Here is a 16,476-nt window from a genome sequence, read left to right as displayed (position 1 = left end):
ATCTTCAGCAATAGGGTCTTATGTCAGGTTGTCAAGCATTGCCAGTAGCCTATAATATTTACCTGTGTAGAGTATCTATTGTACCTGACTTTGGATATTTTAAAGAGACTTTTAGAGTATGGAATTTTTGAAGACTGGACTTTTAAAGTTGTACTGTATTTTATTTTATAATATATGGCATCTTGGGGACAAACAAGAAAGGAAAATTATGGTTTAACAAGGGTGTTTGTCAAGTTGTCAAGGAGTGGACTTGTGTTGGCTCACCTTGGTTGTCAAATTGATACAAATGGGAAGAAGGAATCCCAGTTTAAGAATTGGCCTAAACCGGGCGGTGGTGGTGGTGGTGGCTCACGCCTTTAATCCCAGCACTCAGGAGGCAGAGGCAGGCAGATCTTTGTGAGTTTGAGGCCAGCCTGGTCTACAGAGCGAGATCCACGAAAGGCACAAAAGCTACACAGAGAAATCCTGTCTCGAAACCCCAAAACCAAACCAAACCAACCAACAACAAAAAAGAATTGGCCTAATTCAGATTGGCCTGTGAACATGTCTGTGGGGCATTTTCTTAACTAGTATTTGATGTAGGAGTACCCAGCTTGGTATAAGTAGTACCATCCTTAGGTAAGTGGGCCTGAGCTTACAAATAAGGTTGGAAGCAAGCCAGTGAGCAGTGTTTCTGTTTCTGCTCAAGCTCCTGCCTTGAGTTTCTGCCCTGGCTTCCCTAAATGATGGCTATAACATAAACTAAAATTCCTAAGTTGCCCCCTAAGTTGCTTTTGGTTCTGATGCTATCAGAGCAACACTGCAGCCTAAGTGTGACATTGCAGGCCTGCACTACAGCATGAGTCTAACTCTTTGGAATTTTTTTTTAAACAGTTGTCAATACCATGTTTGATGTTTTGATGTTGGTTCTTAAAACGTTTGGTGTGATGTAACTGCTACCGTGTGTCTAGACATTATTTCAATGTTTAATACAAAGATTCATAGGGGGTTTCCCCTTGAATACACTAAAGAGACAGTACTGGAGATCACAGATCTTTAAAAGGCTTTTAAGCTCTTGCGAAGGGCTGTCGTCGTCTCCTAACCCCTCCCGAAGTTTTTCTTTGGCTTTTATTGTAGAATCAAGTGTCCCAGTGATGAGCAGGGGCCATTTCTACCCCCGCTCCCCGCCCCCCGCCGCGGGACAGAATCCCAGCAGCGTCTCCACTTCAGGGTCCTCTGTGACGCAGAGCCGAGCGCTGACGGAAGTGACGCGTGACGTCCTGCGTGCGGCGGCTGCGTCTGGTAGCAGGAGAAGATGGCGGTTTCCACAGGTCGGTTCCCATCCCGGTCCGCCCCGCTGCTGCTGCTGGCTGGGCGGTCGCGCGGGGCCGCGGGTGCGCAGTGTGGAGGGCCACGCGGGGCGCGGGGGGTAGGGCGGGCGGCGGGGCGGGCGGGCCGCGCGTGTGCGAGCCTGCGGTGAGGGCGAGCCTGCGCGCCCCCTGCCCGCGGGGCCCTGCGGGAGCCCCGGCCCAGCAGGCCGCCGCCGCCGCCGCCGCCGGGGGAGGGACGTGCCGGGGCGGCCCGCCTGGCGCCTGTCACTGCCCAGCAGCCGGGCCCGGCCGGCCGGAGAGGCTTCCTGGATGGCGCTGGGGGGTCTCGGCTGGGATCCCACCTGACACGTGCGGGAGGACAGGACTAACGGGGGGCGGCTGCGGTTTGGAATCAGGGAGCGATGGTTTCACTTAGTTGGCCAGATGCGTGCGGATAGACGAAAGCTAATTACACAGCAGTTGGTGCTTAGATAAGGGTTCCATTGCTGGTTACCGTGTTCGGTTTCCTATTAGCGGAGACTTGGAATTTAAGTGTTGATGGCGTTTAGAAATTTAATGATTTAAAAAAAAAATGTTAACTTAAAACAGGTTAAAAGTGTGGAGTTTCAGCATTTAAAAATGATGGTTCATAAGATTTATTTTTTCTAGTTTTTATTGAATCTAGGTTGTAGAAATGGAAGAGGTTGAGTGGATATTGTGATTGTTACATTTCAAGGTAATACCTTATACATTTTTCATATTGATTAAGTCTTATCTTCATGTGTATGAGTGTTATAGACAGTAAAATATTTAGCAGTTTGACCTCAGGGAAATACATCCGTGTTTTTCTTGTCAGAGCTGACTAAGACCAAGGATTATTTTTAAAGTGACATTTTAATGTTATAACTCTTATTTCTTTACTTGTTATTTGAAATCTATGTTCTTATGAATGGGACCATGGTTTTTAAGAGTTGTGCTCAGTACTTTAAAATTTTAAGTAATAAAGTGGTGCATTGTAATATAAAAAATGTCTATTTGTGATTGCATTTGTTTATTGAAACACCATAACACTACTCTTATGAAAGAATGTTCATTATCTTGAAAAGACCAGTATTTAGATAATATGAGTGGCACATACTTTTTGTTAAACTGTTTTGTTCTTGGAATGTATACTGTTCTGAATGTATACTATAAATAAGCTTTGATGGATTATTTGTGTCTTTATTGTGTATTAGATACCTGTATCCTGTTTGTTATTTTCACTGATTTTTATATCAATGAAATGGGAAACCTTTGGTATAATTAAAATATATTTTAGAAAATTGAGCTTATTTATTTATTTTTTTGAGTTAGGGTCTTATGTAGCCAGGCTGGCCTTGGACTGTAACTGGAAAGAAGTTTGGAGGAAAATGATTCAAATTAGACTGAGAATTTCTGTTGAGAAAATTGAGAAACCAAAGAAGTAAAAGCTTATACATAACTGGTCAGGAATAGAAGCAAGAGTATAATCTAGTACTCTTTCCATAATGAATACTCCATAATGAAGAATGAATACTTTGGAGTATTCCTCAAAGGATGACCTTTATTCTGTTTCAGCCTAGTGACTTTCATATATTCCTTCCTAGATGAATTCTTCTTTTACATACTTAGTTCCTTCTCATGTAGAATTGGGTCTGCAGTTTCCTCTCCCCGAGAGTCTAGAGGATTTTATAGAACTTAGCTTAAACATTACTCAAGGAAAAGGATGTTTATTAATATTTAGTATCTGTAAAATTTCATTTGGTTCAGTTATTGTAATTTACTGTGTAAAAAAAGGTTCTGTGTGCTCTGTGATAGTATATACCTATAATGCCAGCACTGAGGTAGAGGGAGTATGAGTTCCTTATTAGTTTGGGCTGCATAATGCATTCAAGGTTAGCCTGAGCTAGATAGGAGAGTCTGCCTCAAAAGGAAACAAAACTAAACACCCTTTGGTAATAGTTTTTAGATTTATAGAAAAATTGTGATGATGGTGAGGTGTGCATATCTCATGTTAAGTTCTCTCCCTTTGATAGCTTAGTGTAACACATTTGTCAAAATTAATGACCTAATACATCAATATGTTAATTCTAAGTCCATACCATATTCATATTTTCAATTTTTACTTAAGGTCCCCTTTTGGTATCAAGTACCCAATTTAGGTACCACATTATATTATAACATGAAATATTAAAAAACATCCCTTAGATTATGTTAGTATTGTGATGGGACTGTAGTTTCTTTGAATAAAGATGCATGGGAAACTTGGGGGCAGGGGAATGAAAATTTTAACTTTATGTAGGTCTGTGTAAGGACAGGAAGCAACCAAAGAAAAGTAATTATCCTTTTCAAAAGTGGTAAGTGTTGTGTATACTCAGAAGACTAGTGTGGCAGTATTCTGATTTCCTACTGCTCTAGACTACTGTGCTCTTTAGCCAGGGCACTTAATCACTCATTCTCGTCCTCCTAATGTATATATGCCAATGCTCACAAGTAGTACTGGAAGAGAATGACTTGAGCCTCAGAACTAAATGGTGGAAGAGTTGAATTCCAGTGTATTTCCTAGTAGATTTTTCTTGATGTTCTTGATATATGTATGTTCTTGATAAACTCTTGATACTGTGATCAAATAATACAGCCTCATCATACAGACAATCCTTCCTGTACAGAATGGTTTGAGGAAGTAAAAATGGCAATGAAACTTGTTCAAAGCAATTAGTTAAGTGAACAAGTTATTCTGAGATCTTTGAAAATGTCAAGACATTAAAAACTCTGGTTGACTACAAATGAGGGAAGTAGTAAAATTAATAGTGTAACTTAAACATTTTAAAGACGTTACAGTTCATGTTTTGATGAAACACTTGCCAAATGTAATTAGAACACCACTCCCTCTTTTCTTCTAATTACATAAGTTAGGATACAAAACAAGAAACTTCCTTTCTAAGATTTGGTGAGTAGGGGAATAGGTGAACACTTCTAAGTTGGATCATCTAGCAGTATTTTACCCTTTGTCCCCTCAGTGTTATGAACTATCTCAGGTTGCTGTGTGGAAGTTTTTCAATACTATGACATCATCCTTTGGATTTTTTGGGTACTGGGATTGAATCTAGGACTTCTCATGTGTGCTAGGCAGATACTCTACCATAGTGCTATATTTGCAGCTCTCTTTTGACTTTTTAATTTGATATAGGGTACTACTGAGTTGCCTAAATAGGCCTTGAACTTGTGATTCTCCCGTTTAAGCCTTCAAATAGCTGAGGTTACAGGCCTGTAGCACCAGACCTATCTGAAACCATTCTTTTCTTAAAACCAGTTTTTCCATTTGTGTGGATGAAATAACTTGGAAGGTAGAGGTAGGAGAATCAGGATCTCAAGGTCATCATTGACTACATAGTGGGTTTTTTGTTATTGTTTTGTTTAGTTTGTGTGTGTGCATGCGCACATCATGGGATACATGAGACTCTGTTTTACAAACCAAAACAAAGGGCTGAGAAGATGCTCAGTCAGTAAAGTGTCTGCCAGGAAGCATAGGGACCTGAGTTAAGATCTTCAGAACCTACATAAAGCTGGAGGGTGCAGCTAGTGTGCATCTGTAACCCAGTGCTTGGAGTGGTGTGGGCAAGACAGGTGGATTTCTAGAGCTTATTGGCTGGCTACCCTAACCAATCAGTAAGCTCCAAGTTTCATAGGAAACACTTGTCTCAAAAAGTGAACAAGCTGTTGAGGAAGACATTTAATATTGACCTCTGGCCTCCACATATACACACATGTACTTTATGTAATGATAGCATAATATGGTAGAGGAGGTTTGGAGTAGTTGGGGTTGGTATTACTTACACTGTGCTAACAAAAGTTTGTGCAGATGGGAACTATTCCTACCATGGTTACCTAACTATGGAAACATTCATTTAGTAATTAATTTGGGAACTCTAAACTTCTTTAAGTAGATGGAAAACATGTTGACTAGAATAATAAGATTCATTGCTTGAGAACTAATGTAAAGTAAGCTTAAACTATATGGAAGATAGGGTGTCAGACCAGGTTTGGGAGTAGTGTATTGTTTACAGAGTTTTTGTTTATTTCTGTGAGAATAAATGTTATTCTTAGTTTCAGTTGGAACCTAACAAAGTCAAGACTACAGAAATCTTTTTGTTATTTGCACCTTAAGGTCCTTACACATGTTGAATAATAGTTGTAATGGACAGTACATTATGGCACTGCTATCTTCTAAGCCAAGTTTATTTTGTAGATGAGCAGTAGGCATGAAATGACTTTGTCGAGATTATTTAGATGAATAATTCAACCATAAGGCCAAACTTGAGTTATTGAACATGGGATGAGTAATACATAAACTTTCTTGCTAGCTCTTTCATTGACATCATTTTTGTAAATAGTCTAGGGCTAGTGTCTTGAACATAGATTCTTTAATCTGTTTTGGCATTACTATGTTTTATGTATACTTTGGTTTATTTTGTGCATATGCAGTGATGTGAGCCAGGTGTGATGGCTCATGCCTGGAATCCTACACTTGAAGCAAGAGAATTGCTGTAAATTTGAGGACAGCCTAGGCTGCATAGTATTTTTTAGGTCAGGCTAGGCAACAGAGTGTAACTCTAAAAACATGGAAGCAGGGGGAAAATGGAAAGCTAGTGATGTTACTTCATGAAGATAAAGATCTTTACCATGATAGAGATTGAAGACATTATAGATCATTAAAACTTCATCTTGTATGGAGTGAAGCGATGTCTTTAAAATTTTTTTAAAATGGGCAGATTAGGTGGCTCAGTGGTTAAGAACACTTGCTGAAGAGGACCCAGGTTTGGTTCTTAGCACCCATGTAGTAGCTTACAGTCATCAGTAACTCTATTCTAGGTAATCCCATGTCTTCTTTTGACTTCCACAGGTACTAGAATACATGTGGTACATGTACATATATTTAAACAAAATACTTGTGCACATAAAACCTAATTAAAAAAGGAAAATTGTTCATAGTGTCCAAATATTGTTTCACATTAACAGATTTTTTTGTAAGCATAAATTTGGCATTTTAGCAAAATACAAATGTAATTGTTCTCTTAAGGATGGCTATAAATTATTTTCTCTTTGAAGTTATTTTGAGGAAAGGAGGGAAAAGAAGATTATTGATAATGCTGTGAATGGTTGATACAAAGTCATTTTTATAGTGGGTCCTATATCCAATCTGATTTGTTAAGTCTTAAACCTTTCTTCTGTCATATCTGTTATTCCTAAAGTGGCCCTTTTTGATGTGTGTGGGTGAGTTGCTGGGGATTGAACCCAAATACTTGTGAGAGCTAGGCTCTCTGAGCTATATTATATGTCCATCCCCACCCCCCAGAACTAAATTTTTTAGAAATATTTCACTTACCCATTTTCCAAAATAGACCTTTAGAGAAGACTGTTGACTTAGTGTTTTCTTGCTACCATGACAAAGGCAACTTATAGGAGAAGGAGTTTAGTTGGGGCTTATGGTTTCAAGGGGCTAGAGTTTATGACCATCATGGTACCAGATAGTCAAGTATAATGCTAGAGCAGTAGCTGAGAGCTTATGTCTTACAAAGACACAGCCATGAGGCAGAGCAAGCACAGTGGTATGGTGCAAATCTTTTGAAACCTCAAAGCATTTCCCCAGTGATATATCTCCTTCAATAAGGTTATACCTAATTCCAAACTGTTTCATCAACTGTGGACCAAGTATTCATATGTGCCTTTTGGGGCATTCTCATTTAAACTGCTATATCCCACTTCCTGGCCCCCATAGGTTGTGACCCTATTATAGTGCAAAATGCATTTTAATTCCACTTCTAAAGTCTTCATAGTATTTTAGATTCTCAATATAGTTTAAAAGTCCAAAGTCTTTTAGACTCAAGTCAATCTCCAAATTGTAGCCCCATATAAAATCAAAAAGCAAATTATATACTTCCAACATACAGTGACACAGAACTTACATTACCATTCCAAAGGGGAGGAAAGGGAACACAGTGAGGAAATACTGGACCAAAGCAAGGCCTGAAACCAGCAGGGCAAACTCCAAATCCTGTAGCTTCATGTATGGTGTCACAGTGCTTACACGGCTCTGCCCTTCCAGCTTTGCTGACTGCAGCACACTTCTCTCTCCTGTGCCTGTTCCACTCCCTGTCTGCAGTTCCCCTGGGAGACATCCCATGGTTCTGGCATTTTCTCTTGAGGTCTCTAACAGAAGTCTAGGCTTCATTTTTTACAGCTTTCACACAATGCCTCTCAGGGCCTCCTTGGAGGACTCCCCTGCAACGTCTGGCTTCAGAGGATCTCATTAACCACAGAGGAAGATTCCTACAACCCCTTTACTCCTGTATTCCTGTAGAGCCACAATAACAAAGACAACACTGCCAGGTGACTGCCTGCTTTGGACGCCTGGCCCTACATTTTCAGAAACTTTCCTTTGTTGTTACTTTTTAGGAACAAAAAATTCCCCAGGCCTTTTTACCAGTTGGAAGTTTATATTTCCTAATGTTCTTTTCATTATAGACTGTATGTGTGTGTGTGTGTGTGTGTGTGTGTGTGTATGTGTGTGTGTATACATATGTATGTATATATATATATATATATATATATATATATATAATTTATATATATTTTATTTCTTTTCCTTGCTTGCTCTTATCTATTATGGATCTGCATAAGTGGTTACTAATAACCACAAGATAGAGTCAATATTAGGCTGTCTTGAAATCTCTGCTAAGGAAATTAATCCAATACCTTTTAATTTAGCCTCAGGCAGATTCTTAGGACAAGGGCAGAAGGCAGCCACATTCTTTGCCAAAATATCAAGAATTGTCTCTAGTCCAGTTGCTTCTATTGTTCTTCCTCTGGGATCTCTTTAGCTGGGCCTCCACAGTCCACACTTCTCTCAGCATTATTGTCTTCTCAACCACCTACTAGGATGGTCTGTTAAGTCCTGCTTACAGTGGTCAACCATTTTCCTGGTCCCAAGTTCCAAAGCCGTCCCCATTTCTCTGAAAACATATCATGACTAAGCTTGTTACGGCATCAGCCCACTCCCTAGTATCAACCTCTGTGTTCCCTTTCTATTTTCTGTGACAAAACACCACACCAAATGTTTAATTTGGGACTTAGAGTTTTAGAGGGTTAGCTTACGATGGAGGAACAAAGGCTTGCCAGCTGCAGCCTCAGAGAGCTTGCATCTTAATCTGCAAGTTGGAAGCAGAGGCTGACTGGAAATATTGGAAGTATTTTTGAAACTCACCCTCAGTGACAGACTTCCTCCAACAAGGCCACACCTCCTAATTCTTTTCTATATAGTTCTATCAACTGGGGACCAAATATTCAAGCATGTGAGCATATAGGGTCATTCTCATTCAAACCACAATAAATATCAAACTACCACCATATATTTATTACGGAAGACCAGGAAGAACGAGCAATAGCTCTGTGACCCTGATATCTTAAGGGATTTTCAAATTACACGTGGGAGAAGCCAAGAAAGCCCCAAGTGAACACATAAAGAACGAATAAAGAGTGATACAGTCCTAAATGAATGTGTATTTTTGATATACTCAAGGCCTTGTCAGATCCACGGGAAACTGGTAAACCACCCCTAAGGCCTCAGAGGGATGACAAAGTATGCCTTGGAGTGGGAATAGGAATGTTGACATTTTGTACAAAAACTAGCAACTTACTTTCCTCCTCCCTGTGTTTATAACCTGAAACTTCTGGCCTCCAAAGACGACCTCCTGAGACTACTTAACTGCTCTTTCTGTGCTAATAATATAAATAAAATAATAAAAATGCTGAGGTTCCCAGTTGTGTGTGGTAGGTGCCATTCTATCAGAGTGTACATAGCCCACCAATCCCCAGCTTTTCTGTATGTATGCCTGTCCTTTCTTCATCCCTTTGCTACTCTAGTCAGTTTCCAGGACCAAGCCATTCAGGATGCAACAGTTAATAAAAACACCATTCTTCTTTGGCCCTTAACCAGATAGATCATAAGGTATCGGGGACTACGGGAATCCAGCCCCTCGATAGTCCCCCCCAGGGTCCAGGAAGAATCTACAACCAGCTGATAGTTAATCTTTGAAGAAAAGAAATGAATCTATGTACATGAAATTCCTTAGTTCATACACTTTATTATTCTGTCAGTTCTTTCTCTACAAGCTTAGACTCTGCTCTCATTTTTAGCTCCTTTCTTGCCCAATTTCTCTTTACATTTATCTGTTGTCCCCTCCAGGTTCTATCTTAATTCCTTCATCTAGTTCTGCCCCTTCTAGGTCCTTATCTATCTGGTTCTTTCCCATATCAGCTCCTCTCCCATCTCCTTCTCTCTCATCTTTTCTTCCCCATCTGGCTCTTCCTCATCTTCCATCTCGTTCCTCTAGTACTGTCTTCCAGCCCTTCAACCTAGTTCTTCCCCATCTCAGTTTGTTCCTCTCAAGTTCTTACCTATCTAGTTCTTCCATTCTCTTTTCTCTGTCCCTCATGCCCTGGAAGTCCTGATATATATACACTTAAAAGCAGTAATCCCTTGGCAGTGTAAAGCCAGGCTTTCAGAATCAAATGAAGAATCACATAAGAGAGGCCATAACTGTTAATTATCATTTGCAACTCCAAAGGGAAGTGACCAATGGGGAAATTAATTAACTAAAGGCTAAATTTGGGTAATATCTAAGAAGAGGGATCTTATGTGCTCAACTGTAGTCTTAAATGTGCTTAGTAGAAAATGTTAAGAATCTATAAGTTGCTAGGTCAGTGGGAGAAACTAAAACTGCCTTCTTTTTTCCTGTGGTTCCTTTCTGTCCAAGCTATCTGCCGTTTATCTACAGGGTGGGGGAAGGTGTGTTCAGTCCCCAGTGTACAGCTAGATGCCTCTGGTGATAGTTAAAGGGAGATCTGGAACTAGAGGTAAAGTTTGGGAAAGGAGGAAGTTAAGAAGGGAGGGTCTGAACTAAATTGTGTAAAGCTATTACTTAAGTTCACCTGACCTAGGTGGTGTCTCCTTGTGGGATTTACCTTAAGTCAGGAGACTTGTATGTGGGCTGTTACCACTGTTGGTCCTTGAAAGTGGCTAAGGGAGATACCTGATTCCAGAGAAAGCCTTTCCTGAGGTTGTTCTCCAAATGCCTGGAATGTGTATGTCCAGAGAGTGATCAGTCCACACTGTTAGCCCTTAGGGAAAAGTCAATTGGGAAAAGTATGAAGGCACACATGATATTCATAACAGAAGACAGCTGGTATATAACAAGCCAAATAACACCAAAAGCTCCTTGGAATTTGGCTTCCTCTGGAGGAATTCCCTGATCCCTCCAGGTAGTGACTTTGCCACAACCAGCTGAGTTCTTATGATATATTCCTGCAGCCCGTAGCAATAAGGATGCTGAAACTTGGGTTCACTTTTAGGGAATTATTTTTCTATATTAAAACAAAAACATAAACAGAAAAATAGCTTTACTGAAATGTACTATTTAAGTCTGTTTAATGAGTACAGTCTGTACTACAGTCTGTAGTACAGTTTAGTGTATTTAGAGGTGTGTGAAGTAGAGTAAGGTTTTTGAAAGGCCAGTCAGATACTGATTTATTGATTTACTTAGATCACTGTTTGTACTGACTTCACTTGCTACCCATAACAGTGGGTCATTGCCCTTAACAACTTACTGACTGCTACACAAACTTCTGTAAAATTTTGCCTGCTTGCTCACCCCACCTTGTGGTTTTAGAGCATAAAATAAAAATGTGAACTGGACCTGAGGCTGAGGCCTTCCACAAGCTTTCCTGCCTCTGGTCCATAGTGACATCATTTTATTCTCATTGGTGTCAGAGTGCTTTTTCCAGAAAAGTTTCAAATGTGTACAGTCATTGCTACAGTCACTTTAAAACATTTTCAGTTTCTTAGGAATTAAGTCTAAACACATTAACACTATCCTACTTCCCCCAGTGTCTAGCAGCTTCCAAATTACTTTATGTCCTAATAAGTTTGCCCCTTTTCTCTTTTCGTATGGAATCATGTTGTATGTGGAATCATGTTGTATGTGGTCTTTTGTGTTCACTTTATTCACTCTGTGTTATGGTTTGCATGTAAGTACCCTTATAAAAGACTCGTGTGTTGAAGGCATGGCCCTTGTTTGGCAGATCTAGTTACTGCGAGTTGATTGACTTTGATGTAATCAATGGGTAGTTAACCTGTTGATGGCCATTTGGCTACTTTTAAAATTTTATTTTGGCCATTGGGAATAAGGCTTCTGTGAACATTTGTATCTGTTCTGAAATACGCTTTTTAAGGTAGAGACCCAGAAATGGAATTGCCGGGCAATAGTGATGACTGTGTTTAACTGTTGAAGGAACTGCTGCCATGCTCTTAGCAGCAGTGTCTAATGGTCCTGCTTTCTCTACATGCTCACCAGTACTTCCTGATATTTGGTTCCAGCCATCCTGTGCATGGGATGTGACATGGTATCTTACTACTTTGTTTGAGAATCAGGGTCTGAACATTTATTCTTTAAGACTCATGTGACCGCACTTAGACTTAGAAGGTAGCAATGATGACAGCCTATGTCTTTTGGCAATCTGTTCCTGATGTTTTTCTTTGGCTTCCTTCATCTTGGCTGAAAGTTTAGCTTATTCTGCAGCCTCCTCACTTTTATTAGTGCATTGTTTTTTCAGAGCAGCATGTCAACGTTTGTGTTCCAGGACATGTGGAGTAATCTTGGATGCTTTGGTCCTGTGCTTATTTTCTTTGTTTGAGGGCTTCCTGACAACATACTGGTGGACATGGTTTTAGAAAGATTGAAAAATTTTTAGTTCTAGCTCTTTTGGGTCCCACCTACCAAGGCATAGTAGTATCTGTCAGTTTAAGTAACCAACTCTCACCCCCCCCCTCCCCCCTGTAACCAAATTGAGACTACTTAGATTGGTACCCACAAGGCATCTGTGAACAGACATATTTTTCCTCTCTCTAGTCCTTCTTGGTCTAAAACAAGAATGCCCCTTACTTAACAGCAGGCACACCCTGAAGCACTTTGCTTCATAGGAAGACCTTGTTTGTTGTTCCCACCACTTATTTGGACCATGTAACCCTTTCACTCTTCACCTAGAGCACTGGCAGCTACTTCTGTGGTGCTGTTCTTCCCATAAAGTATGAAGTTAGAATTGAATGAGTTTCTGATATTGGGTGCCTGTGAAGGAGGTCCTCAGCTTCATCTTGACATAGCTGATCATCTAGGAGGCACCATGAAAACAGTCTTACTGTGGTTTTGATTGGCATTTCCCTGATGCCTAGTGATGTTGAGTATCCTTTTGTATGTTTGTTAGCCATTTATATGTGTTCTTGAGAAGATTCCATATCCATCAATTTTTCATTTTTAATCTTAAATTTTAATACAGGGTGTCATGTAGTCTAAGATGGCCTTGGGTTTACTATGCAGCCAAGACTGGCTTTTAAATCTTTTTAAAAATTAATTTATTTATTCTTACAGTTGTGTGTGTGTGTGTGTGTGTCTGTCTGTCTGTCTGTACCACAGCATGAATGTGGAGGTCAGAGAATAACTTGTGGGGAGTTGAGTTTTCTCCTTCTATTATGTGGAGCTTAGGAATTGACCTTGGGTGTCAGACTTGGTGGCAAGTACCTTTATCTACTGAGCTTTTTTGATATCTGGTCTTGAACTCTTGAGCTTCAGGGCTTCACTTACCAAGTGCTGTAATTATAGACATATGCCACTGTGGCCAGTTCTTTGACTATTCTTAAATTGAGCTGCTTTTTCTTTTCTTCTCAATTGTTTAGTTGGAGAAGTTCTTTATTCTAGATAGAAATTTCTTCTCAGATAATATAGATTGCAAAGATTTTTCTCATTTTTTGTTACTTGCCTTCACCTAAAATGATACATAGATATAGTAACAAAAGAACTACATTTGATTACATTTAAAAAGCACAGTTTTCAAATCAACTGTGCAGAGAGCCCTCCTGCTTGCATAAGCACTGCACCTTTTTATGCTTGAGGGACTTCTCTCAATTCTTACTGCTGCTTCCAAGTCTGCCAAACTAGAATGTGTTTGAGCTTAGCTTTCTGAACCCCATCCCTGTTCACATTTTCTCCTGTTTCCCTTCTGTTGAGAACTTGTGCTCATGCTTAGGTACCACTTTCATTGCCCTCTTTTCCCACTGCCCAGAGGTTCTGTTCTATGATGGAAGGAGGTACTGACCTCTGGAGAGTCTGGGTTATGCTTCTGTCACTCTGAGAACCCAGGCTTTTGAACTCTTGAGTTCTTCCTGCTATTCTTAGGGCCAGGGCCATCCTTTCCCTCTGTTGTCTTGCTTCAGGATTCTGCCCATCCCTCCCAGTCAGTGTCTTTGTTATCCTCCTTTTTGGTGTGTGTGTCATCTCTGGAGCCCCGTGTAGACAGTGATTTGATACATGCTTTATTGCCTAGCTTGCCCTTTGTTTTCTAGTTGATGACTTCATTAGATTGGTTGTACATGATTGCCATGTGACAGAGTGGCAGGAGTCTGATTTCATCTTAAGACTTGAAGTTTAACCTCACATTAAAAAAGTATTGTAGCGCTGGGCGGTGGTGGCGCACGCCTTTAATCCCAGCACTTGGGAGGCAGAGCCAGGCGGATCTCTGAGTTCGAGGCCAGCCTGGGCTACCAAGTGAGTTCCAGGAAAGGCGCAAAACTACACAGAGAAACCCTGTCTCAAAAAAAAAAAAACCAAAAAAGAAAAGGAAAAAAAAAGTATTGTAGCTAATAGTCAGGAATGTTGCACGCCATCTATTCTGTGGAGATACTGTAATTGTGCCCTAGGTCTTTCAGCATATGAAATGTTACTGAAAAGTACAATAATGCACAGATTGGTAATACTGTTGTTTGTGCTAGTATCATCTACCCAAATTACCAGCTGCTATATACTAAACAGTATGGACAAGAGGTAATTTCCCTAGAGGAAATGCTTGGTATTGAAAAGTCTTTATTTATTTATTTTGAAATGTTTACTTTATTAACAGTGATTTGAAGAAATAGCTGTTTATTTTGTTTTATTCAGTCTTCTGATTATGGAAGTTAACTACAACTTCCTGGATTACACAGATTAGTTGTCACCAGTTAGTGGTCTTTGTCAGAAGACCACACATCTATCTTTTAAAGTATGTGCCATAATGTTGTGCCCAGATCGTGACCCCCAGAGAGACCACCAAAGACGAGCATGCCGGAATGCAAAAGCAAGGTTTAATTCTGGATATCCAAAAGCAATACAAACCTAGGCAGGGACTTTGTCCAGTACATCCAACGCAGTGGAGGCTGGAGGAAGCGCCCACCTGTCTGCAAGCTGTTTTTAAAGGGAAAAGTCACAAGGTTACATCATTTAGGGGTGCTAGTACAGGTACAATTCTGATTGGCTTGCTTCTAGGGACTTCTAGAAATTACTTCTAAGGGAGTGGAAGCCCGCCACCATTTCTCATTGGCTGTCCTCAGGTGGGGGCATTTCTGTGGTCAGTTACCCTGGAAACCAGGGAGGGGACATTCTATAGTCTGGCAGGCATTACCTCGTGACTATCTTGTGACTCTGTACTTTTACACTTCCTGGTTTCTGGAATCTGAACTGACTGGTTTCAGTAACTAATGGCCTATTCCCAAAAGGAGAAATCTTAGGCCTTAATTTTAGGGTGAAAGCATTTTGGTCTTATTTCTAAGATGGCTCATTTTGGTCTCACATTTCCCCCTTCTCATGTGCCTAATGGAACCCAATCATGGGTTTTGGACAGTTAGCTCATAAGTATCCCTCTCTAATAATGGCCATGTATAGTTAGCCATCTTGTCTCTATGCCAGGGAGTTTCATTTTGACCCAGCATTTCAGCCTTTTCTGAACAGGGAACATGGATGATGTATTCTCTTCTGGAACTGCTTCGAGCTGGCATTGGGGCGCTGATGTCAGGGGGCCCCAAAAGGCTGAAAAGCTAGTCAAAGACTGGGCAAGGGGGCATTTGTCAGAAGCATGTAGCTGCCTGACCCCATAGGGACAGGGAAGAACCATGTTAGCTGGGCTGGTCCACGTCAGCTTTTAGCAAGTCTGGAGCTCACAGTCGTCTGGAGCAGTGGAGTTAGCGACTGAAACCTGGAGGTGACTGCCAGCTGAATAGAAATCTGTTGAGACAAATTTAAACTAGGAACAAAAGTTAAAATTTATGAACTTATTTGGAACCTTTAGGTCCATACCCTTAGTAATGGGAAAAGCAGTAGTCCCAAGACCAGGAGAGAGGAAAAATACCATCTTTAGGAATACTTATATGGGGTCCTTTCAACCTCTGTGAAATGGGTCTAGGTTTTTATGGCTCTTTTGATCCTTTGAGGCCTACTTACAAAATGACATAAAACTTTTAGATACATTAGTATTACCAATCTGTACTGAAATCCATATTGTAGACAAAGCAGGTAATGGTTATCTTGTAAAACAGCAGAAGTGGACTCATACCTTTGAGTCCCAACAAGTTACATTTAAATATGACATCTAAAACAAATCCAAAATATTGAGCTTGTGACTGAACAGTAAGTAGTCATTGCTCTACCAGCTCATCAGGACTCCTAAATGTTAAGCTCTGAACCATAGAACAGGAGAGTAATCTGAAACTTATCTCATTTTGGACTCATATCTGAACCTTTGACTTACTTAATCTTTTATATCTTAGAACATTTTCCTAAAAGTGAGCTAACAAGAAAGCTATAGCCTTGCATGAGGATCTGGTTGATGCTGCCATGCTGACAAAGTTAGAGCTAGCCTGGCCATCAGTACTATCAGAGATCTGAGAAGGATAAACTATATCTGAGTGCAGACCAAGAAGCTTCCAATCCTATAAATTATAGGGACCAAACCCTACCCAGGTCTCCATAGCGTTGGAGGCACCAGTCAGAACAGCATAAATCTTCTTCCGCCATCAGGTCCATAAGGCAGAGTATTTTTCCTGTGGAATAGGGACATGGAAGACTGACCTTGATCACGCAAAAGGTTGCAATCAATTCCAGTGTCCTACTGCTTGTCCACAGTCTGGGCTGGGTCCTGGCGGCAGGCGTTGCATTGGGGCATCTTGCCCTGTGGTCAGCATTGTCATATTTCAGGCAGAGACGTTGTGGTGCCTCATATGTAATCTTTGGAGACCTTGGGTCACTGCTAG

The 16,476-nt window shown here is 40.5% G+C and overlaps 1 protein-coding gene across 6 annotated transcripts in view; it reads left to right on the top strand.

The window, feature by feature from the left end:
* The first annotated feature begins 1,204 nt into the window (after positions 1-1,204).
* Ube2v2 (ubiquitin conjugating enzyme E2 V2) overlaps positions 1,205-16,476 on the top strand; it is a 36,469-nt gene continuing 21,197 nt past the window's right edge. For 2 of the 6 annotated variants that reach the window (XM_076548357.1, XM_076548360.1), the window contains exons 1-2: positions 1,245-1,310; positions 1,959-2,025. Coding sequence is in view for 2 of the 6 variants with exons in the window: in XM_042258946.2 (XP_042114880.2) it covers positions 1,295-1,310 (16 nt within the window). In the remaining 4 variants the exon portion in view is untranslated. Of the gene's footprint in view, positions 1,311-1,565; positions 2,026-16,476 lie in introns of those variants that run through there. The other 4 variants (XM_076548358.1, XM_042258946.2, XM_076548359.1 and 1 more) reach the window with 4 other exon arrangements.

This window comes from Peromyscus maniculatus, chromosome 12 (assembly GCF_049852395.1).
Source record: "Peromyscus maniculatus bairdii isolate BWxNUB_F1_BW_parent chromosome 12, HU_Pman_BW_mat_3.1, whole genome shotgun sequence".
NCBI classification, from domain to species: Eukaryota; Metazoa; Chordata; class Mammalia; order Rodentia; family Cricetidae; genus Peromyscus; species Peromyscus maniculatus.
Note: the sequence above shows the minus strand (reverse complement) of the source record. Positions and strands in the feature narration are given on the sequence as shown.